Genomic DNA, 25,928 nt, shown 5'->3' with positions numbered 1-25,928 from the left:
TGTAATGCCTGAAGTAAATATTACAACTATAAAATAGTATTGATGGCATTTTCGTAAATAAGTTGAAAAATATTCAATTAATTTCAAGGATAAAATGGTAATTAATGACATATCTTGCTCATATGAAGTCCAAATGATTCGAAATTTGGATATACCGTGGAAAACTCAAAGATATAGAAGTTTTATGTTTTGAGTTTTGGAAAATTTGATCGTTTGACTGGTCCAAATGGATATATCGGTGTTAAAATGTTAAATTTATATTATATTATATTATTAATAATAAAATATAATATAATATTTAAAAAAAAATAAAAAAAAAAAGTTAAATTGAAAACTTAAACGGTGAATTGAAGAATCTCTCATTTGACAGAGATTTGACAGAGAGCAACCTAGAGGTGAGAGAAGAAACCGAATAAGGTTTTCAATTTTCTTTTAGATCGTGCGACTTATCGGTTTATCCAATCGACGAACCGACTTCAGTTTTGGAATCGTTGACACGAGGTCTTCGATTTGAGATATAAATTTTATATTTTTGGTGATGTTTGAAATTCGTCGATTTCTTGAATAAATCCGATAAATTGTTAAATCATATTGAAATTGAAGATTGTTGAATAGTGTATGATCTTAACGAAGTAGAGAAGATTATTGTGTTGTTGTTTTGCATTATTCCCAATTTATTATAATTAGGGATTTTTAATCGTTGGACTGAGATTGGAGAGTTGTTTGTCAGTTGTTATTAATTCTGATTATATATTCGGAGTCTACGAAGTGTAGGCTATACGTTGATATAAAGTTTTCGTAATTTGACGGATGTTGTAAAATATCCTATTATTTGGTGTTAAATTAATTAAGGTGTATTTGATGTTAGTATGGTGAAATAAAATACACAGGAATATTAATTGTTGAACGATAAGAATTTATAATCGAGTTGTAGATTTTGTTGAATTAATTGTTGTTGGGCTATTTGCTGTGCTATATTGAGGTTGTTATAATTGTGTTGATATGGTGACAATGGTCTGATAATTGTTATTGAATTATTTAGATACATCACAAGCCTCAGGATCAAAGAAATAGCCAGATTTTATATATACTCGATTATCAGGTACGTGTTGACGTACGAGCATATGTTATTATTGTTTAGTATTGATGAATACTATTGTGTTGAACGATGATAAATCACTGGTATTGGGTGATTTGATATTATATCTGTTGTTGTTTATTATCGTTGATATTTTTGGTTGTCGTTTGTTGGGAGACGTCACGTTGATGTTGTTCGTTCGACGATATTGTTGTCGCCGGTGTTGGGGTGCGACGTATCGTCGATGTTATTCGTTCCTCGATATTGCTGTCACCGGAGTAGGGGTGCGACGTATCGTTGAGGTTATTCGTTCGACGATCTTGCTGTCGCCGGTGTTGGGGTGCGACGTATCATCGATGTTGTTGTTGCAGTAGTATGGGAGTGGTGCCGGTGATATTGTTGGTGGTTGAATTGTCCAGAGACAGCAAAGGGAGTATTTCTGTTATCATTCCAGTTATATTTTATATTGTTGATAATATAACTGTTATGTATTACGTTGATGATTGTTGTGTATGCTCACCCTTTGGGGGCTGTTTTTGTTGGACAGGTTATAGGACTCTGCTGTGAGACAGAATAGTGGTGAAGGACTAGGTGTGTCTAGTCAAACAGTCCTGTAGTTGATAGTAGATAGAGACAGTATAGTTTATTGTCTTACTTGAGTTGTATATGTGTATGTATTGTACTGTTTCTGCTACACTGACGTAGATAGTGTGGTGATTGCACTATTTTGTCGTATATGCATTATATTATTACGTCGTTGAAAAGAAAATTTTTATGCATATGACGTCACATGTTGTATGATTACGTGGCGAGGTTTGGGGTGCCACACCACGTCTCTATGCTGAGGAAGTATATGGCGAATCCTTCGCATGTGCTGAATTTTGAGCCGTTGCAGCTCACTCCGAACCTATCTTATGAGGAGAGACCGGTGCAGATCCTAGACAGGCAGGAGAAGAAGCTTCGGAACAAGCTGGTTAAGCGAGTGAAAGTCAAGTGGCTTAACCATTCATAGGAGGAAGTTGCGTGGGAGTCTGAGTCAGAGATGAGGAGTCGGTACCCCGAGTTATTCGGTGAGTCTTAATTTCGAGGACGAAATTTCTTTAAGGGGGGAAGGATTGTAGAGCCCGTAACTTAGACTACGTATAAACCATGCATAATTCTAATATTTAAATTAAAATGATTTTTATTGCATGAGTATTTAAATTTAATTATTTTACGTAGTAGTTTAACTTTATCATTTCAGTTAATTCAGTGAGGCCGGATTGGAGTTGGAGCTTTGAGATAAAATTTAAGATTCAGAAAACGTTCCCAGGATTTATTTTAGCTAGCTAGTAAGTTAATTTAAGTTAAAAGGAGGTTTAGAGAATTATTTAAGCAACTTGAGGTGAGTAGGAAATTAATTCATTTAAGTTCTATAATTGAGGGGTTAGTTCACTAAATTATTTAAAAGATAGGTAAGGCTTTTAAAGGTTATAAATTTACTAAATAATCAACATTTTCCCTCCACTTAATCTATAAATTTCGGCCACCTTAGAATATTAAGCAATACCTTGCCAATTCACCCTTTGACCCATTCTTTGTTATTTTAGCATGCTAACCTTTTAATTGTTAATCACCCTTAATTAATTAATTAATAACCAACATCCTAGCCTTGTAAAACATGTAGGATTCGGTCATTGCCTCTAACAAAACACCCAACAAATATTTGATATCAAACCAAAATTCAAAATTCAAAAAGAGTAGACTTGGTCTTGCATTTTCCCTATATTTTGCACCCATCTCCCTCATTCCCCTAACCACCATTTCTTCCCCTCCCCATCACCGAAATCTGAGAGATTTCAGAGCCTATATTGAGTTAAAAATCGTGAGGTGCTAGGGGAAAAACAAGAGAGAAAAATCAGTAGCAAACAAGGTAGCAAAAGCGCTCCACCTCCTCCGCGCCGTATCGTCTCATTCTTTCGTTTTTCTTTCAAACGAAACCAGGCATGCATATATTCTTCCTTGACTCTTCAATCAAGTCCTATTATCATTTATTTTCATTACATGATCATCATTTCCATGGCAAAAACCGAAATCTATCAAAAACTTTTCAGAAAATAAAGATGCAGATTTTTGGCTTTCATTGTGCTCCTCTCGGGTTTCAATTGTTTTGATGGTTTCAGGTATTGGTTCGATTCTAGGCTCCTCAGGCGACATCTAGACATGTAATAGGATGCATTAAAACCATGTTGGTCCATTCAAACAAGCCCCATGCATGATAGAATTCGAATTTGACAGCAACTCTTCAATCTTAGCCATTTGTGTTTTCGAAAATCCAGCTTGCTGTCAAAGGGGAAATGAATCTGATCTTGGCTGCCCCAAGGCCTATAGCCATGGTTAGATCACTTCCCTAGCATGTCTAAGACGTGACTAAGTCTCCCTTTTGGTGGCTTGGTCCATGGTGAATCGGTTTTTACAATAAAACACAAGAACAACCCCTCCCCCCTTTCGGCTTTCTCTTGGTACAGCATGTGTGCTTCGAAAATGGTGGAATGGTGTGGATCTCGGTTGGCCTATGGTCCCTAGCCACGGTTCATACCATACCCCTAGATGTCTAGATCATGCCATGATCAATCAAATGGCCACTGGAACGACACGAGACAGCAAACGAAGCACAACACCACACACGTACGCAAAGGTGTTCTCGGTTGGAGCCTTCGGTTGTCTGCTGGCGTGATGCGAATTGTGGCTGGCATAGGGTCCTTAGCCATGGTTCAAATCATTCCGTGGGATGTTGGTAAGAGTCTCTGGTTGGTGGTTCAAGCCCCAATGGCCGGTAGTCTCGAAAACGACGCAAGAAACTTAAGCACAGCTACTGTATTTTGTGGACAGCAACTTGCTGTGACGGTTCAGTGACTCGTTCGAGTTCTTGGTTGGCTTTTAGCCTATAGCCTTGGACTGGACAGTGCCTCATCAAGTTAGAAAGGTCATGTTTTTGGTCGTTCGTGATTCGGATCATTTTTGAGGTCGTACAAGAATTTACGGTGCGATGTGCCAAATTGACTCTCGAAAGAGCGTTTCATGTTTTGGCCTCCATCCACCTAGATTTCGACCCTCACCATTTTAGGGGTACTACTTCATCATTTTAAGCGTATTTTAATCATGACTATATGATGTGTCAGTGTTGGTTCGGGTTGGTTCGGAGTCATAATTAAATACGAAGTCATTAGGCGCACTTGTCTCAGTTTTTGGATTTAATTGCATAGTTTGGTCAAGTAAAAGCTATTGCATATTTTTCATGGCATATTTAGGTTACAGCGAGCCTGAGAGCGATCCAATCCATTCAGTAAAATTAGGATATTTAATTATGTTAATTAATTATATTACGTGCAAAAATGTTCATTTTGAGATTTATGTGATATTGCTTGTGGTCACTTTACTACCATTATTAAACCCGGTCGCCAGTTACCGGTCCGGTCGCCAGTTACCGGTCAGCTCAGTTCAGTTCAGGGACCATTTGCGTAGACCATAATCTCACCAGAAAATTATTATAATTTATTTCATGACAGGGCTCCAAGGAGCAACCATTTTCATTTATGATTTCTCAGTTCAGTTATGCACGTATTATAATTAATCATGACACGTTATTTTTACGATATGCCTCATGACATGATATCCTCACTTGCATGCAAGCTTGTTATTTATCTACTTGTTATTTACGATATATGCATGTTGAGTCTTTAGACTCACTAGACTTGATTGTTGTAGGTGCTGATGATGATGTCGGGATCGAGGGCGGGGACCAGTGAGCCAGCTCGAGTCGACAGTAGTAGGACCCGAGGACCTCAGTTCAGCATTTATTATTATTTGATTGCTCAGACATTTTTATATATTGTTGAATAAATTTTTAACTGTTGTTTCGAAAAATGTTAATTTCTTCGGCTGCCACTTTGAACATCAAACTTTATTTATCAGTTCAATTATGAATGAGGCAAATTTATTTATTTAAAAAGAAAATTTTTAAATTTTTCGCAATTTTTCAAGCACGGATTTCTAGGCCTTTACACTTAACCTCTCTATTTTTTTTATCTATTGTAATTTCCAGAACCAGGTAACCAGGATTTGGATAAAGAAAGAAATGTCGATGTATGATCCGCCAGTTGTTGTTTGGAATAAATTTCCGAAAGGCATAATGAGTCATTTAGTCTATGAGTCAGTTTGTCTGAAATGTTTACGTCATTGTCACTCTTACCGTATATGTTAGTTTGGACATATAAAACTTTATCGTAATTTACTAGTACTTGTTCGTTTCGCTTCCGCTAATAAAATTCTTTAATAGTTCATATTACTGCTTGTGATACTTCTAAAGAAACAAAATTCTCTTATGAGGTATTATTAGGGAATGTGGCATTCTTTGAGGTCTAGTTTCAAGAGAGGGTGTCACAGTCAAGTTTCAATTCAAATTTTATCAAAATTTTGTAAATGGGACTTTTTTGTTAAACACTATGACGGGAAAAACAACAAGTTTTGAAAAAATTCTATTTGGAAAAAAAAAATCTTATGTGGAGTAGCAAACTACCGGGGAGCAAAGAACTCACCTGAAATTCTGTAACATGCATTATATGGAAATATGGTCAGAAAGCATCTGCCTAGAATTCCCAAACCAGAAGGAGCCAGAATTCGGGAAAATTTTTCGGCCAAGATCTGACCGAAAGCATATTGCAAGAAGAAGTCCAAGTGGTGAAGGACCACACCAGTCACGACTTCCTCGGGGACCATACAAGAAGAAAATATTCATCGACAAAGATAAAACAAGCATGTGATCCAATCACTCTATTAGTGGAAGATGAACAATCAGTAAAAGACGATTCCAGTAACTAGTAGAAGATAAACCATTCAATCATCCATAAAGACAAGTCACTAACTAGTGGTGAAAAGATCATCACTCACAAGATTTTGTCGACCACAACTGAAAAAATAATTAACAAGATTTGAAGTCCAGATTTCAAATCCACCAAAACTTTTATATATATTAAGACAAAGGAAGATGAAGACACACTATCAAAAAAAAGACAAAAGACAAGGTTAAAAGCCGTTATCGTAGGTCAAATAAAACCGTTGTTAAAGGTCCTGTGGTTAAATGGTGTGCTAAAAGACAACGGTGAAAAACCGTTTTCGTAGACGTCTAAAGACGACGGTGAAAAACCGTTGTCGTAGGTCTGTAAAACCGTTGTGAAAGGCCATGTGGTTAAAGAATTCGCTTGAAGACAACGGTTTGGAGTGTTTTCGTAGCTATAATTTGTGACGGTTTTTCAAAAACCGTCGCAAATTAATTAGCGACCTTTTATGAAAAACCGTCGCTAGTATCCATGCAAAACTGTCGCTAATTAGCGATAGTTTACTAAACCGACACTAATTTTTTTTATAAGCGACGGTTTGGCATAATCTCCGTCGCTAATTTTTTCAGTAAAATAAAAACAATTAGTTTTAATAATTTAATAAATATAAAAAAAACTTACAATCTTACTATACTAACAATATTCCTGAGCTTAAAAATTTACCAAAAATTAAAGCGAAAAAATTTACCGTAAATCGAAACTAAAATCGTGTAAGAGAGAAAAATTTTAAGTGTTGTGAAGTGGTGTGGAAGAAAATGGACCGAAAATACGGATATTTATAGACAGTTTGCGACAGTTTTTTGTTTAACCGTCGCTAAATTTAGCGACGATTTTTGCCAAACCGTCGCTAATTTTAAAATTGCAACGATTTTTCTTAAAACAGTAACTAAAATTAGTGACGATTGTACAAAATCGTCGCAATTTTTAAATTAGCGACGGTTTGGTAAAAAACCGTCGCTAAATTAAAACCCGTCGTAAAATTTAATATTAACTACAAATTTTATAAAAAAATTTCGAAGATAACGGTTTTTAAAACCGTTGTCTTTTACCATATATAAACAATAAGAAAAGACAACGGTTTTTAAAAATCGTTGTTAAAAACTGTCGTTGTAACATTAAAAAAAAATCATAGACAACGGTTTAAAAACACGAACCGTTGTCGTGGCAAAAAAAAAACGCTCATAGAAAACGGTTTTTAAAAACCGTTGTCGTAGATATATCAAAGACAACGGTTTTAATGAGACTGTTGTCTATGAACAGATTTTTTTAAGCTACGACAACGGTTTTTGTTAAAACCGTTGTTAAAAGTAAAAACACAACGATTTTAATAAAAACCGTTGTCTTTGATGTGTTGTTGAATGTGCATTTTCTTGTAGTGACATCTTTGAACATCTTCATTTTTAAAACCGTTGTTAAAAGTAAAAACACAACGGTTTTAATAAAAATCGTTGTCTTTGATGTGTTGTTGAATGTGTATTTTTTTGTAGTGACATCTTTGAACATCTTCATTTTTATCTCAAAATAAACTTGTAATAGCACAGTTCGTCTCATGTATTATTTTCAAATTGAACCAGTTTGCTAGATACCTTAAGGTAAGAAAAGAAACATGGTTGTGCTATGTGTTTTTGAAAGAATCTACGTCAGAAGCCATATATTGCGACTGTGTAGTTGGACTGTGAGGAGCAACTTATAAAACACGATGGATACCGATGACACTCCGTTGAAAGAGATAAACTATTTAATTTATTATCCGAAAGCATGATGAGTCATTTTAAAATAATCAATCATCTGAAATATGGTATAAGATGAGAAATTTTTGTAGTTGTATGTCTTTGAACTATATATTGTTAAGAATAGATTCAAATAAACATTCGGCGAAACAAAAACGAGGAGAAAGTAATGTTGGGAAAAAAATAAATTATTAATAGTTAGCCCAAGTATGGATCCATTGTAAGAGATAATCTCCTCCTCCTCAGTTACCTTACATTACATTCTGGAGCACACAAACGGAATCAATGGCGAACAAAGTGTCTAATTTCTCTGATCTTATACAACGCATGACCGCATCCAGTTGCCTCCTCCACTCCATTTCCGCCATCGCCTGCGATATTGAAGACTCTAACTCAGACAAGAACAAAGAAGAGGAAGACCATGATGAAGAAGAAGAAGAGTACGAAATCGCCCAGAATCACTTCAATGTCAACTGGGATGGCGCTAAAGATGAGGATTCGGCGGCCAAGGAGAGAGTTGTCGAATTGGAGACTCTGATGGGTCAAGTGTTCGACGCCGTTTCGGCGGTCAAGAGGGCCTACGTTATCCAACAGGAGGCGCACTGCCCTTGGGATCCGGACAAAATGCGCGCCGCTGACATGGCAGTGGTGGCGGAGCTCAGGAGATTGGGGATGCTGAGAGAAAGGTACAGGCGCAGCAGCGGTGGAGGGAGAATGCGGCCGTCGGCGGCGACTCTGAGGGAGGTGGTTGCGCCGTACGAGGCTGCGCTGGAGGAGCTGAAGACGGAAGTGAAGGCGAAGCAGGCGGAGGTGGATAGGTTGGGGGAGAAGCTCAAAACGGCGACGTCTTTCAATGCAGGGAGGTCAAAGGGGAAGTCAAACCGACGAGTCAGCGGCAGCTCCACCAATCAGGGTTAGCGTTTTTCTCTACTTAAAATGACTAATATGACCCCACATACACCAAAACTGGCCTTTTCTATGTCTAAATTGTTCGAAAATTGAGCTGATCCCATCACCATCACATTACCTTTTATGTATGGGTAGATATTTTATTTATAGATAAGTTAATTTTATTTATATTTATAATAAAAGTTATTATATTTTTTTATAATTGATTCAAATAAAATATAAAATTTCATAAAATTCAGACATTTCACGTAAATTTTTGTTTATGATCTCTGTATGATATATTTTTCATTATCGAATTACACGAACCGAAGAATGTCTTATATAATGGACTTCTAAACTTCTAATTATCATGTGAGCATCAGTAAGATTATTACAAGGGGGAAAGAACTTTTACAATCATTTGGAGTTATGTTGTATCAATGCACTAGGATGTCCTAACTCTATTGACAGTCTAAAGAAGTTCACAGAAATAATTCGATTGGTTTATTTTGTCAGAGAAAATATGATTCACAGAGAGTCACCATTTACGGGTTTTCATTTATTCTCTTTTTTACTTTATATTATTTCCTTAAAATAATGATAAAAAATATTATATATATTTTTGAAAGTTTTCCATATTTGTATTTTTTTAGTTTTTATGCAAATTTAAATGTATCACATTGTTGCCAAATAAAAGTATTCACCAAAAGAGTGAAATTTAATTATATTTTTATGTTATATAAAAATATAATATTTAATGCATACACAATGTATGTGCCGGTCACTAGTTCATAATAACATAGATACTTTTCTGCTGTTTGATTTGAGGATAAATTGGTAACAACTCCTTCTGTAATTACTTATACCCATTTCTTGGTGAGTAGGTTTCTTGTGAGACGGTCTAACGAATCTTTATCTGTGATATGGGTCAACCCTACCGATATTTACAATAAAAAGTAATACTCTTAGCATAAAAAGTAATACTTTTTCATGGATGACCCAAATAAGAGATCCGTCTCACAAAATACGACCCGTGAGACCGTCTAACACAAGTTTTTGTCATTCTTGTTTTGTGTCATCCTTGTGGGCGACTCGAATTCAAGTTATAGAAATATGAACTTTTTTTTAGAAGATTTTCCTAGCAGTTGAAATGAGGTCCAACTCCATTATTTATTCTTGTGCAGTTGCAGCAGCTCCAGCTGTGGAGCTACTTGAAGAAGCAATGAGTTTGGTAAAAGAAGCATCGAAATCCTTCACATCTCTTCTCCTCTCCCTGATGCGGTCGGCTCACTTGGATATTGCTGCTGCTGTGAGATCTATAGAAACCGCCTCCACCACCACCATGAACAATCACACCGCCGCCACTACATTTATGGACTCTATAGTTGGGGCAAACCATGCAAAGTATGCTCTCGAGTCTTACGTTAATCGAAAAATGTTCCAAGGCTTCGACCATGAGACGTTTTACATGGATGGTAGCCTCTCCTCTATACTCAACCCAGGGCAGCACCGTATAGACTGCTTCACTCAGTACCGCGACATGAAAGCCATGGACCCTGTTGAGCTCCTCGGCATTTTACCTACTTGTAGATTTGGGAACTTCTGTTTCAAGAAGTACCTTTCGATCATTCACCCCAAGATGGAAGAGTCGTTGTTTGGGGACTTGGAACAGAGGCGTCAGGTGTTAGATGGTCACCATCCAAGGAGCCAGTTTTACGGGGAGTTTTCGCGCTTGGCTAAGGCTGTTTGGCTGTTGCATTTGCTGGAATTTTCTTTCGACCCGCCCCCGACTCACTTTGAGGCGAGTAAAGGGGCGGACTTTCACTCACTCTATATGGAAAGCGTGGTGAGAATTTCTGGGAATGGCAAGGGCTCAATGGTCGTGGGGTTCCCGGTGAGTCCGGGGTTTAAGATTGGCAATGGGACGATTATCAAAGCCCGGGTTTATCTGGTCCCAAAGAACGGATGATGAAGAGTTAAAAGCGACATTTAAGGTTCATTGTTGACAAAATTATCTTCTCTTTGATGTTGTAAGAAATGCAGCATTAAGCATTTCACTTAATACACGGTCCATTTGCAAGTTTTAGTTTCTGTTTAGCACATATTAATGGAATATTTGTTTCACCCAATTTTATGTAGGATCTATAAATGTTACAAGACATAATATAAGAAAATATTTCTATGCAGCGTAGATACAAAGACTATAAATTTGAGTGGGGTTAAAAACGATGAGGATTTAAAGGTATTTTCAAGAAATTAAATAAGATTTTACCAAATTTTAGTTGTTTTAAAAAAGTAAATTACCACACTTATTTAATATCTTATTTGAATGTGTTCAAAAAAAATATCTTCGTATATTTTATAACATTTCAAACATACCTCCGTTTACATAATATATAAATTCATTAATAGCCAATAATACATTATTATCACAGTATAAATTTTTTGATGTTAAATTAATAAATTAATATGACTAAATCATTCTAAACCCAAGATTTTCAGAATGATTTATTATGCAGAGATTTTTTACAAAACAATCAATGATTTACCGAGAAACCACATCAAAAAATATAAATTCATAAAAAATCACTCACAAAAACCTTGACACGCTATCTCATAGCAAAACAGATAAAGAGCTACAATATGAACTTACAAATTCTTAGTTAAACTCGAATATCTTTGTTTTAGCCAATAATAATTTTCCTGAATTTCATAGTTAAATAAATCTAAATCATATTTTAGTAATGTTAAGATCTAACATAAATGATTTAGCCTATCATTTAGGCTAGAAATAAAAACTAAAGATTTAAATACTAAAAATTAAATAAAGATAAAGACTTACAATTTGTACAAAGAACATAAGAGCTTTATTATTTACATAAAAAACTTTTACAAGGAGGAGAAGAGAGAGATGTGAGCAAACTTGAATGTGTTCCTCTAAAGACACAAACATCTCTGATATATAGATAGTAAAATGGGATTTCGAACTCCGGATTCCAAATTAAAATATAAACATTAAATGCTTTTATGAATGCAAAAAATATATTACCTAGTGGATGTATGCCACTTCTTCACATGATATGTGGTATTATGTCACTTTATCATATAGTTGTAGGTTTATCTTGTCATTTGATATTATCTTTTAAATACATCATCAATCGAAAATTCAAGAATATCTTCATCCGGTTCTTGAGCATCTTGCATTTGCATAAGTTTGGTAAACTGAGTATCACTTGATCCAGAAGCCATTTACCTATCATATTTTGAATCTGAACAACCTATATTTTTATAGAGGTCCTTCATTTCTTCAATATATAGTCAATCATTTTTTCCTCTGAATAAATCTTAGTAAATTTCTGAGTGATGATTTTGAAGGGACTGATATAATCTTGTATTTTTTCTTGCTATTTGGAAAATTTTTGTTTATATAATGTAATTTTTTCCTTCAGATATTGGATAGTTTCGAACCCATAAGACTTTTTTGTTTTTGGATCATCTCTTAGCATCTTTTCATAAAAAAGAGAAGAAATATGTTTGATAAAATATGATTTTTAGTGTCGTGCATTACATGAGTTTCAACGTTCATATTTTTATCCAAGTTTTATGATCATAAAATAATGGAGATTAGTCCGGAAATGCAATCAATCTTATTTTGATAATAACAAAACTTGTTATTGTGTTTCTAACATATTTACTCAAGTGTGTAGTTGATAGATAACAATTTGGAAGTGAGAGGTTGCTGAAACAAAATTCCAGCAAACCTTAGTTTCTCGCAAACCAAAGTTTTATTTTATATCTCGTATCTCAATTATTAAAATGACCAGCCGCCAAAAAAGTTTAACAAACAACTCAAAATTCTACAAATCATAATCAGAAGTTGAGGTCTGAATCAGAGTCTAAGAAGATGAAAATTTGCATTGAAATTACTGGTTATGCACTCAAATTCAGTACAGCAGAATCTCTTGTGAAACTGAGTTTTTCGAGCATATCTCTCTTATCCAAACTTTAAATTGAGTGATTATTGATTCTCTGAAAAGATAATAAAATGACTACAACTTTCAAGTTTATCAATTTGCCAAAAAGTCAAAGAATAAAGAGTAATAAGAAAGAAACATGACTGCTGAAAAGTAGTAGATCCCGAAATGCAGCAGAGCCCAAACTAGTACAAATGACTACTGTAAACCAATAACCGCTGTAACCAGTGGTTGATGAAACCAGTAGCTGCTATATCCAGTAGGGCGCAAAATCAGAAGAAGACCAGGAAAGTGACCAGAAGCATAAATATGATCGTTTCAATGTCAAAAACAGTACAAAAACTTTACTAACGGTCATATTCTTATATCTAACATTTATATCATTATTGTAGTCCATAAATACAACACTTCGAAGATAAAATCAGGATGATAAGAACAAATTTAAAGGGGTTTGAAGCACTTGGGAAGATTTGAAAGATATTCAAAAAGAGCTCAACCGAACAAGAAGAGTGTGAGAGGAATAACACAAGAGATGAGCTTTGAAAGATAAATCCTCCACACCAAAATGAGTTTGTAGAACACTCTTCCATGTTCAACCATAGATGAAAACATCATTTGAAGAGAAACCACTCACACAAAAGAGAGATGAGCTTTGACAGAATAATTGAATGAGTCTTTGCACAAAGACATTAAAGAATGTGTTATCTTTGTATTTGGTTTTGAGACTTGTTGTCCCAACAGGAGTTGAATGTTTCTAGGAATTTCGATTAGGCTAATGATAAGTTCTAAGTCAAAATGAGATTATACTATGGTTTTATATAGTTCAAAGTATTCTAGTAGAATATTTCTGGAAGAGGAAGAAAGAGAGATGTTTTGAGGCCCGGGGCCGAAGAGGGCGGGGGGTGATCGCCAGTGCCATGCGGTTGAACGGACAATGAGCAACTCCTGGCAGGCTTCTAGGCGGAGGGAACATGAATGAACCGATCTTACACCGGAAGGAGAGGGATCCCGAAACTGTTCAGGTATGAGACTGTGCAGTTGAGAAGAGCTTAAAAGAATTGATATGTACTACTCATATCATGAAGGTGTACTTCTTTTCGGTAGCTCATCACATAAAAACTCCAAAATTAAGCGTGCTTGACTTGGGAAAATTTTGGGATGGGTGACCCCTGGGAAGTTTCCTAGGGTGCGTGTGAGGGAGGACATAAGCACGATGGAAAGACTCGTCTTGATACAGTGGAGATAGTCGTCGAATTTGGGGCGTTTCAGTTGGTATTAGAGCCGACCTATCCTAGTACGGTGTGGTTCGAGGACAAATCAAGCGGAAGCTTGTGGGCATGTGAGGCCCGGGGCCGAAGAAGGCGGGGGGTGATCGTCCGTGCCATGAGGTTGCACAGACAATGAGCGGCTCCTGACAGGTTTCTAGGCAGAGGGAGCATGAATGAACCGATCTTACACCGGAAGGAGAGGGATTCCGAAACTGTTCAGGTATGGGACTGTGCAGTTGAGTTAGGCTTAAAAGATTTGATATGTACTACTCGTATCATGAAGGTGCATCTTCTTTTCAGTAGCTCATCACATAAAAACTCTAAAGTTAAGCGTGCTTGACTTGAGGTAATTCTGGGATGGGTGACACCTGGGAAGTTTCCTAGGGTGCGTGTGAGTGGGGATATAAGTACGCTGGAAAGATTCGTCTTGGTACAGTGGGGATAGTCGTCGAATCTGGGGCGTTTCAAATGTAGAAGGATTTGACCATCGAACTTCTATAAAATATTTTGTGCCTCTCTACTTTATTGTATTTATTTATTGCTACTATTTTTAAGATGTATTATTGAAGTATTTTATGTGTTCTTCAAATACCAAAATATTGCATATAAAGTATTTGATAAAATGCTTCGACCAAACTGTTTTTATTATTTCAACTTGCAATCTTTTCAAATCGTTTCTAAAATGCTTAATCAGTTTTAGAGAGATTATTTTGAGTGACTTCTGCTCGGTTAGATAACTAAACTTGATTTAATTTCTCGGTGTTCAATATTTCAAGAACTGAGTTATTGTAGTTCCAAAATATTTTAAAATGTTTATCACCCCTCATCTAAAAACTCAATCGATCTTGATAAAAGGACATTTCTTTTATGGTGCTTGTTACATAACTTACATCTCTTATGCATCGTGAAATTGCTGCTTTGACTTAAATAAAGTTGAAAAGAAAATTGTTAGTGTAAGAAATTGAGATTAAACATGAACGGATATTTATTAGATATTCATTTAAGTGAAAGAAAAAGAGAAACGTGGGAGAAAGCATGGGCAATGAATAATTTTTTTATATAAAATAAGAAATGGCGGGAGGAAACTGCTGGTGATGACGAATACAGAGGATGGGGAGTGAAAAAAAAGAGCAATTTTTTTTCGCATTTCCACCCACGTTCGATAAAAATTTGAACTGGAGAAATTTTCGTAAATTGAAGTTGGCCATACCAATGGTTAAAATAATTATAGGCTCAAGTGTTGAAATTTAATAATGGTACCCCCATAATTCCTACCCGACCCGAATTTTAGATAATTCGGTCCGATGGGTGTTGCGGCCTATTAATTTAAACAAAAGGCCCATTTTAAATCTAATTATGACTAGAGTAGGGGCCCAATAAGTCATTTGGAGTCCAACATGTGACCCACAGCTGGGGGAGGGACATAGCACAATAGGGCCCGAGCATGTTTTGGTGGATAAGCCCAATTACTTGAGAACCGACAAGGTGAACTTGCACCAACCACACGTTCCCAAAGTGATCACCTCGGCTCTGGAGTGTTCCATTGATAAAGAATTGTTCAAGCAGTTTAGTTCGGGATAATCTTTCAGCCGACCCGAGCTCAAACAAGTATGACAGTGAATAAATTCATATCCATATAAAAATATGGAATAAATCTTAAATGATAAGGAAAGAATCTTGAGGAAGTCGGGATATATCATTGAAATCCATAAATTATCAAAGATAATATAAGATTAGCACAATTCTGATATTCAATGTAACTTGTCATACTAGAATTCTTGCCATACAAGGTACTCACTTCCAACTCTATAAATATCACATACTTTCTGTGGTTTGAGGGACTGATTATTTTTTATAAGCATTATTATATTTACACTCTTAAGTTTGCTCTCTGGACTGGCTTAAGTATCGAAAGGACTACACCGGAAACAATTCATGTGCCCCCTAAGTTTTTTCATCCGCCCAGGATCTAGCTCAGCCATATTTAGATCGGTGTCTCCTAGTCCAGACATATTCGCTAAGATAATAGTAAGACTGTAAGGAACGTTAAAGTATTTGGCTCATCAGACCGAATCTGATGTACGTAAAATAATTGACATTATCAGTTGACACCGTCTATGGGAATTTGAGGGAACATGAGATAAGATGATGAGGGGAGAGGAAGACGAGGTTACAGAAAAGGCTGTGGACCAAATCGAGAAGATGAAAATGAAAGAAGTGTTAAACAAAGTCAGATTGGTTAAAATAATGTCTCACCGCTTCCTCCGCCCCGATTTCAATATGGTCCAGATCACACAGTTGATCACTACTACCATAAGAAATTGTTGGCACAATGACAAGCCGACAACCATCCATTGGGTCAGAAAGATATTACGGAGGAAATGGGAAGACTTTGGGAAGAAGTACAACAACTAAGGGAAGCTCGGGGAGGACCACATCCACCTTCGCCTCGAGCTGTCCTTTTTTCAATGGAAGTACAAGTAGTTGCCATCCCTCCAAATTTCTAATTTCCCAGCATTAGGGAATACTAAGGAAGAGGAGATCCTACGAGCATCATGCTCAGTTCAAGAATGTTGCTCTAGTACACTAGTACACAGATACCATCAAGTATCGGGTCTTTCTCAACACCCTAACAGGGGCAGCTTAACAATGGTTCAACCTGATAGAGCCCAGAAGCATCAGGACATTTCAAGACTTTAGTAGGATATTCTCGCACAGATTTTCTAGTAGCAAAAGACAACCGCTCACCAACTTGAGTTGATTCAGAAAGAAGCAACAAGAGCAAGATAATTTGTAGGCGTATCTATATAAATTCAATGCAAAAGTTGTGGAAGTTCCCTCCGCCATGTCAGATTTGTTGATTAGCACATTTATCCAAGGTCTTCTTCAATTCATTGTTAAAAAAAACTCCCATTAATTTCTAAGGCTTACTAGCCAAGTCAGAAAAATATATCAATATGGAGGAAGCATGGAAAACTTAGATGGAAGAGCGCCCTCCGGTAGTAGAGATAGGCCCGACCTGAAATTTTTGTAGCTTGGCCTACACAAGCCAAGTCAATTGCCTTTCTCGGACAATTTGCTACATATAATCCATTAAAAATGAGCAAGTCTGAGGCTCTGGAAATTTGTGAACCAAGGCATCTCGTTCAGAGACAATTATTGTGATTACCACAATGATTATTTCCATACCATAGATGAATGCAAGCATTTTGTTGAAGAAATTGAGTGCATAAATTAAAGGGATTCAGGCATGAAAGCCATATTGGCCTGCACCGCAAAATATAATCGGCCGCTCAAGCGAGCCAGGGAAGAGAGGAACACACATGATTGGCGAAGGACGCCAGAATTCCCGAGGTAGAGACCCCAGGGTCTCGTCTAAAACAATCTAGGGGCACCGCCACGCTCCCTACCTTTCCCTCGAGGAGCTATAAATATGATTTCTAGAGGACCTACCGATGGAGACTCCAATTGAGCGAGAAAAACTAGCATTCAGACGATGAATAACTTGGAGATCAATAAAAAAAGGTCCGGACCAAGACAGTGATATCATTTTGACCTGAATATATGAAAGGGGTATTTGACTCCCATTATGTTACTTTAGTTATCCGAGCTATGATAGCTAATTTTGAAATAGATAATATATTGTGGATCAGGGAAGCTCCATAAAGGTGTTATTCAAAGAATCCATGGATCAAATGGATTTGGGTGAATATAAAGTAGAGCCAGTTGCGATGACTCTGTTCAGATTTAAAGAGCATGCTCTTGAACTCGTTGGAATGAAAAATTTCCCCTCTCGATGGGCCAAGGACACGCAAGGAAGAACCATTAGTTGAAGCCCCTTAGGCATACAATGTTATACTAAGTCGTCCCTCCATTGACACCTTTATGGCATTAGACTCGGTCTTCCATCAAAAAAATTAAATTTCCGATAGGGAACACTATCAGGGAAGTCAAGGGTGATCAAAGAAATCCAAGTGGGGCAAAAAAAGGCAAAAACTGAGCATCTTATCCAACAAAAGCCAGGGGGATATGATCACTTGGATTTGATCGAGGAGTCTGCCAAGTAACTACCGAGGAAGAGTGAGAGGAGGCAATTATATTCTCTCCTTTTGGTGCAGTTCTAATAGCCAAAACTAAATGATGCAAAACAACAGGGATGTCTTTGCGTGCTCGGCCTCTGATCTCATTGGGGTTCGACTTGAAACCATGGAACATCACTTAAATTTTTTGACCGATGCCCGAATTGTAATACAAAATAAAAGAAATTTCGGTCTAAAAAAGACATCGTCATAAGAAAGCAGATAGAAGAATTATTGAAGGCCGGCCACGTGTAGGAAATACAATTCCCGAGTTGGCTGTCAAACATGGATTTCCGAGAACTTAATAGAGCCTACCTGAAAGATTGTTACCCCTGATCCAGGATTGATCAGCTGGTTGATTCCACTGTCGGGCATGAACTGGTTTGTTTTTTGGATGCTTACCAAGTGTACCATCAAATCCCTTTAGCCGAGCAGGACAAAGCTAAAGTAAGTTTCATCACGTCAGATGATATTTTATGTTATGTTGTCATGAATTTCGGGATAAAAAATGTTGGGGCCACGTATCAAAAGCTCGTGGAAAAAGTCTTTCGGAATCAAATTGAGCAATGTAGAGGTATATGTAGAAGACATTCTTGCCAAGGCAAAAGCAGTCGAGGAGCTCATCACCGATTTGGAAGAAACCTTTTCTACTCTTTGAAATTACCACTTGAATTTGAATCCGAACAAATGCACATTTGGCATGCAAACTTGCAAAATCTTGTGCTACATGATTACTCAAAGGGGTATTGAAGCTAATCCGGCAAAATCCAGGCCTGGCCACCATGAGATCACTCCAAAATATCAAAGAAATGTAAAAGTTGACGGGGCAGATTACAACTCTATACAAATTTATTTCACAATCGGCTTACCGGACCTTGCCTTTCTTCAAAATCCTACGAAAAGCATCTACTTTTGAATGGAGCCCAAAAAGTGAACAAGCTTTCCAAGAGTTGAAGTTTTATCTAGGAAAATTACATGTCCTAAACAAGCTTACTTTAGGAGAAGTGTTATATTTTTATATGGAATTCACATCCAGAGAGGTTAGCTCAGTAGTGGTCTGAATAGAGGGCTCGTATTATCAACCAATCTACTTTGTCAGTCATGATTTGAAAGGAGGTTTGCTCAAGTACACTACTCAAGAGAAGCTGGCTCACCTCTTGTCACCACGACTTGAAATTAAGGTTGTATTTCTTATCACACCTTATCATTGGGCTCAAAAACAACACTTTGGAGAGGATTGACTCTCATCTAGATACTTCAGGAAGACTGATATAGTGGGTGACTGAACTCAACGAGTATGATGTAAAGTTTGAGCCCCAAACTGCTATAAAGTCCAAGTCTTTGATTGAATTTATAGCAAAAACTATTCAAATAAATGGAGAAGAGTAGTGGAGAATTTATGTGGACGACTCTTCTTGTCATATGGGCAGTGGAGTCGGCATTCATGTGATTTCTCCTTGGGGCTAAGAAACAAATTTAGCCATCAAGTTAGACTTTAGAGCGTTGAATAATGAGGCAGAATACGAAGCTCTCTTGCTCGGACTAAAGGCCACCCAGAATACGGGAATTTCGTGAGTCGTTATCTACTCGGACTCAAAACTCATGATCCAAAAAAGTAATTGGAAGTTTGAAGTAAAAAATGAGAAGATGGTCAAGTATTCCCAAGCCTTCGACGGGGCTTTGGAAGCGTTTTTTGAGCTCATCGTTAAACATGTCTCTCGAATAGAGAATATGAAAGTAGATCAACTGGCAAAAACGTCTAGCTCTCTGAGTCGGTCCCGCAGCTCAGAGATCGTCGATGTTGAATAATTCAATATTTTTAGTCGAAAGATATTAAAGAGAATCATACCAAAGTGTAACATGATGTCATGAGATGTGTATATGTAAATGGTCAAATTCCATACTCATTGATGAAGTGTCCATAGGCTTAACTTTAGCGACTCTTCTCTACTAGTATATTAGATATGCGTGGATTGGTTAATAGTTATTGTAAGCTTATATCGTTAGGTTGCTGCTCACGACTTCAATAAATGAATGAAAATAAAAAATGAGATAAGACAAACAGCTTAAAAATTTTCAACACACTCCTCCCACTTTCATATTCCACATTTATTTGAATTCTTCATCATCATTAGTCCCAATTATCTTTATCATCTTTTGTTTACCACATTCACACCATACACACATATTTCTCCTCATTATTCATATTCACTTTTTTATACATATAAATGCCCTTCTTTTTCCATTTTTTTTCTTTCTCATCAATTCTTCCAATAATCTTTGTTAATTCACACATGGGAGTTTTTCTTTTATTTAAACAGTGCTAACGGGATTTTTTTCTCAAATTCAGGTAGGAACTAGTGTATAGGCTAAAAACTTTGGTAGTTAGTGTGGGATTAAGAAATAATATACGAATGCGGCTGTTGTGTGACTTGGCACACACCATTCGATTTTTTAATCGGCTCAACATGGGACACTAGAGATTAAATGATGTATTGATAGGCTCGAAAGTCTCAAACAATCAAAAATCGCCTAAATAATCCCGAAGTCACACGATATCCATATTTCACCTCGAAGAGTGTTAAACCAAGTTCTAAACTACTTCTCATTCACTAATCAACTTGTACAAATCGACCATTTTTGTTAGGCTCAAAGGGCTTCAAATGATATGTTATACAATGTAAACAAGCCCAAAGAAACTAAATGAATGCCTAGATCTCTTTTGTACTTGTAATATTTATTTCATATAAGATAAAAATCACAAAAAGTCTCAAAATTATGTATTCTATTCAGTAATACATAGCATGCGATAAATGTTCTCTCCTTGTCAGGTGTATCAATGATCATGGCGAAAGTGTCTAAATGGTTGTGAACTTTTAGGAATTTGAACACATGCACCATGACTCAACCATTTTGACAAGAAATATCGTTATTGGCCTACTAGACACTCAATAAAAAAAATTTGTCGCAAATTAGACTAACTGATTGCAAGAATTCAAGTAGCGGGAATTAAAATTAAAGTAAGGCTCAACGGGTCTCAAATGGTATGTTATACAATGTAAACAAGCCCAAAGAAACTAAATGAATGCCTAGATCACTTATGTGCTGGTAATATTTATTTCATATAAGATAGAAATCACAAAAAATCTCAAAATTATGTCATCTATTAAGTATTCCTCGATTATGTAAAAATTTTAAAAAAAATTAAGACAATTCATATTTGCGGTGACGAGCGTCAGTACTCTTTGTTAGAATCAAAGTTTTGGAGTTTGACAAATAAAGTTTTTGAAGGTTGCAGAACTGATCGGCTCAACTGAATTAATTCGAACTGAAACTACCTAAACTGAAGTTGCCCGAACTGATAATTAATGAGTTAAATAATCGGAAGCAATCGAACTGATCAAAGCTAAATGAATCTATCAGTTGGAACTGATCAGTCATACAGTCAGTTCAACTGGTCGGCTATATAGTCGACTGATAATCAGTTTGACACGTCATCAATTAAAGTGCAGCAACCAACGAACAAATCGTATGCAGCATATTGCGACTACTAGAAGGAGTTCAGCTGAGAAAAGAACTTTTGGATAATTACTCTGATTGATTTTCGAATTCATTTATAAACGATCAGTTAAGATATTCATCCAAAAAAACTCACACTTCACAGAAATATTAATAGCTTTCGGGCTATCATCTGAGCTAAAGTACTAGCACCTTACACTGTTGTATTCGATCTTCTAAGATCAGTAGTGCTATGAAAGAAAATCAGTTGTATACTGATAAATTGTAAAGGAACTAAGAGTTTCAGTTTGACAGTATTTAAATCCAAACTGAAATGGGTTATTATAGCTTCTGTAATTAATTGAAGTTTTTTTAGTGAAAAACATATCTTTGTGATAGAAGGGGTGATTTAGGAGAATTTGAAGCCTCCGAACATCCATAAAATCTTTGTGTTCATTATTTCAGTTATTATTTGAGTATTAGTCTATCAGTTAGTTTATTTTCGCACTTAAACTAGTTAACTGATTGATATTGACAACAAGATTCTTGAACTTAGTTTATCACTAAAATGATTCACTATTTCGAAAACAGTCAAAAATCTTAAAGTTTTTATTCAATCCTATTCTAAACACTTTGACCCTTCAAATCGATCCTAACAAGTGGTGTCAGATCAGTTTTCAATCTTATTTCTGAATACTTTCTATTCATACGCCTGATCACCATGTCTTCTTTTAACAAAATACCTATGTTCTCAAGAGAAGAATTTGACGATTGGAAAATAGTAATGCAGGCTCAACTAGCTGCACAAGATGACGATATGAGGTACGTTATAACTGACGGACCCATGAAGATAATGAAAGCTAATACGGCTATTGCTATAACTGATGGAACACCTCACCGCATTGAGAAACCACGTGAGGAATGGACAGCTGAAGACAAGAGAAAAGAAAACATGGCTAATGTAGCAAAAGACATTCTATACAAAACCCTGGATAAAATCATCTTCAGCAAAATCAAGATGTGCAGAACAACCAAAGAAATTTGGGAAAAACTGATTCAATTATACGAAGGCAATGAGCAAACAAAGGGACCCTGGATAAAATCATCTTCAGCAAAATCAAGATGTGCAGAACAGCCAAAGAAATTTGGGAAAAACTGATTTAATTATACGAAGGCAATGAGCAAACAAAGGGGAAAAAACTCTCAGTCGCTGTACAAAAATTTTATAATATCGAGATGAAGACTGGAGAATCCATGAATGAATATGATGAACGAGTCAGCAGTATCATCAACGAACTGAATGCACTTGGGAAAGTGTATTCAAATAAAGAAATTGTATTGAAAGTTGTTCGTGGTCTTCCCAAAGAATGTGATATTAAGACAATGGCAAAGATAGAATCCAAAGACCTGAATAAGGTAGAACTACACGATTTATTTTCTGATCTCAAAGCCTACGAGTTTGAACTAAAGACGAGAGAAGGAGAACCATCAACTCCACCAGTTACAACTGCTCTCAGTGCTATGAAACTTGAATCAACTGGTCCAGCTGAGAAATCTGTAGAGCAGCTGAGCAATGATGCCATATCAGTGTTCATCAAGAAGTTTGGGAGATTCATGAGAAAGAACTAGGGTTCATTCCAAAGGCATTCTCATAAAAATATCTCCAAGGAAGAACCAAATGCCTGTTACAACTGTGGCAGAACATGACATTTCATTGTTGACTGTCATAAACCAAAGAAAGACAGTCGACGTTCAGCAGAGAAAGGAAACAAGTCATTTGAGCACAGAAGGAGAGCTAAGGATGACAAAAGATCATTCAAAAAGAAGCATGAAGTCATGTTAGCTCAAGAAAGCAAGTCCAAGTGGGCAGAAACTGATAGTGATGAATCAGAATCTAAGAGCTCGAGCAGCTTCAGTGATGAAGAAGAAGTAAAGTGCCTGATGACTGATGATATAGAACTGGAATCAAACAGTGAGCAGGTATTTGATTTCAGTTCAACTGACTTCACACGGGAAAAACTTATTTCCACATTACACGACATGGTCAATGAGTATCACAAGCTTTAATTTCTCTCTCATTTGAGAAGGTCAAAGCAAAGCAAACTGATCCCCAAGACAATAAAACTGAAACTGATGAATCAGATGAACTGTTAAGTCTTAAAAGAGAGATTGCTGAACTGAAAGTTGAAATGAGCGAGAACCAATCTGTGATTCAGCAGTTAAAACTTGAAAATTCAAGACAAACTGATCTGATTCAAGCTTGAAATAAGTTATCAATCGCATTGACTGAAATGCAAAATTTATAGAAATCAGTTACTGATAAAACTGGTTTAGGCTTTAACAGTCAAGATGAATCTTCTACCAGTGATACTAAGCCAAAGCTGAATATATGCAAAAGAAGTATAATCAGCTATGGTATATGAACATTCAGAACCAAGTAAACCAGTTGAGCAACCGATTGAAAATAAGAACAATGCTAAGAAGTATGGAATCAGATACAGCCCTACGAGTTCAAATGATTCGCGAAGCTGGTCACCTAAATAGTTCAGCTATAAAAACCGGAACTCTAAGAGTGGCTATTTCAATTATTATAACAGTAAGTCTGTTCAGAAAAGATATCGGATGAACAACCAATTGAACATGGTTAAAACTCATATTGTTTCATTTGCACATAACACCACGCACAAGCGTATATATTTGTGCCGCCTATATTCAGTTCACTTCATTATGTTCTAAACTCGCAAGCATTCAAACACTCATTGCATTTTTTTTGCAGAAAATCTAAGCAAATGCAAGCCAAACTCTAGCCTTCATTCTCAACGCAATGGCCGTTGACTACGACTCTATTCTTTCTGTTTCAGATGAAGCTGTTAGGAGCGTATTTCTGAAGCTCGACTCTACTGGTCTGAAGAAATTTTTGGGATTGGCAACCCAAGTCTTCTACCCAACGGAGATTCAAGCAGTCTATGCTAACAACACTGTTTCTGATGATGGCAAGATCACCATGACCATCAACAACCAGACACTGACTGTGGATGAAGAATCATTCAGCACTATCTTCCAACTTCCAACTGAAGGCATGCCTCATTTCTTTGAGGTCACAATAGCTGAAATTGAAGAGATGCAGACTCTGCTATCGACTGGTGGGAAGAAAATTAAGGTGTCTGACCCCAAGAAGGAACTGAAGCCAAAAATCCAACTGTTGGCTGACATCGTTGCAAAGGGCTCTCTCGCTGAAGCATGTTCCTTCGCTGCCCTCACATTGGAGAAGTTTCAAATCATGACTGCTATCATGAACGGCACAATATTGAATTGGTCAACCATCATTTTTAATATCCTAAGAACATGGTTCAATCATCCAAGCAGTCGAATGGTTTCGCACTGCAGCTTAGTTATTTGCTGAAAAGCTCTGAAATCAGGACGATGGCAGCTCCCAAGTCTGTGAAGGTAGCCAAAGCCAAGGAGGCGACTAAGAAACTAACAATCAAGAGGAAACTGATTGTCAGTGAAAGTGATTGGGAGAAAACACCATCTCTGAAGATTTTGAAGAAGCCGCAGTCACAGAAGACCAAACCAACTACTTCTGAAGTCATTCCAGCTGAGAGACTGATGCCTACTGGAGCTGAGGCACCCTTAACTGCTGAACCAATTCAGTTAGTTCTAGGTGCATCATCAGCTGAAGAGACTCAACTGGAGAAGCAGTTGATCACCCACTGAAGATTGTCACCGAATCTGGTGAAAAATTGAAGCTTGTTGGTCTGCGTACACCACCAATCATAGTGATCCGACCGACTGTTCTTCCGATCGCAAGACCCAAGGGCGTGGTGATTCGTGAAAGAGTTGATTCAACTAACTCAGGGCTGGACCCTTCTCATGCTCTGACTGACCCAAAAGGCAAGGAAAATATGATTGAAGAGCCCAGGCCAACCAATTCTGTTCACACTCACATCGATATTCTCTGGACTAACATTAATGAGTTTGCTGAATCAGAATTGGAGAACTTTGATGAATGGGTAAAATTCCAAACTGTAGTCTTTGCCAGAAGGCTGAGGAAAAAGTCAGTGTTGAAGGAATATATTACTCTGGAAACTACCGGGCTGAAGACGGTCAAGGCTGTGACCATCAAAAGCCTTGGAAGGAAGAGTCTACTTCTTTGACTTGATGCAGATGAAGAAACAGAAGTAATGGCAGAACTGAAGCAAAAATATAATCCAACTGGTCCAACTGCATATGCTGGCAAGGCTGTATTTCAACAACTGGAATCATATCTAATTTCTCTCCAAATGAAGATCAAACTATGAGAGATGGATCAACAGTTGTACATACCAGTTGACTCCCAAAGTCCAAAATCAGCAGAGCAGGCCCAGACAAATGAAGTAGTCAAGGAGCCAGTTGCTGAACAGGTTTCTGAGCGAGAAACTAAATCTGTTCCTAAGCTGATTCAGCCATCCATTTCTTCTGCACCTTCATCATCTCCACCAGCTGGACAACTATATTCACTCGACTAGCAGACTTAGTTTCACCTTCAAATCGTCG

At 36.9% G+C, this 25,928-nt stretch overlaps 1 protein-coding gene across 1 annotated transcript; it reads left to right on the top strand.

The window, feature by feature from the left end:
- Positions 1-7,857: 7,857 nt before the first annotated feature.
- On the top strand, positions 7,858-10,781 carry LOC140958229 (protein GRAVITROPIC IN THE LIGHT 1). Its single transcript, XM_073415608.1, has 2 exons — positions 7,858-8,598; positions 9,758-10,781. Exons 1-2 carry the CDS (start codon positions 7,971-7,973, stop codon positions 10,540-10,542), a joined length of 1,413 nt encoding a protein of 470 aa, XP_073271709.1. The 5' UTR covers positions 7,858-7,970; the 3' UTR covers positions 10,543-10,781.
- The last annotated feature ends 15,147 nt before the right edge of the window (positions 10,782-25,928 follow it).

The sequence above is a fragment of the Primulina huaijiensis genome, chromosome 15, assembly GCF_012295235.1.
Source record: "Primulina huaijiensis isolate GDHJ02 chromosome 15, ASM1229523v2, whole genome shotgun sequence".
Taxonomy (NCBI): domain Eukaryota; kingdom Viridiplantae; phylum Streptophyta; class Magnoliopsida; order Lamiales; family Gesneriaceae; genus Primulina; species Primulina huaijiensis.
Note: the sequence above shows the minus strand (reverse complement) of the source record. Positions and strands in the feature narration are given on the sequence as shown.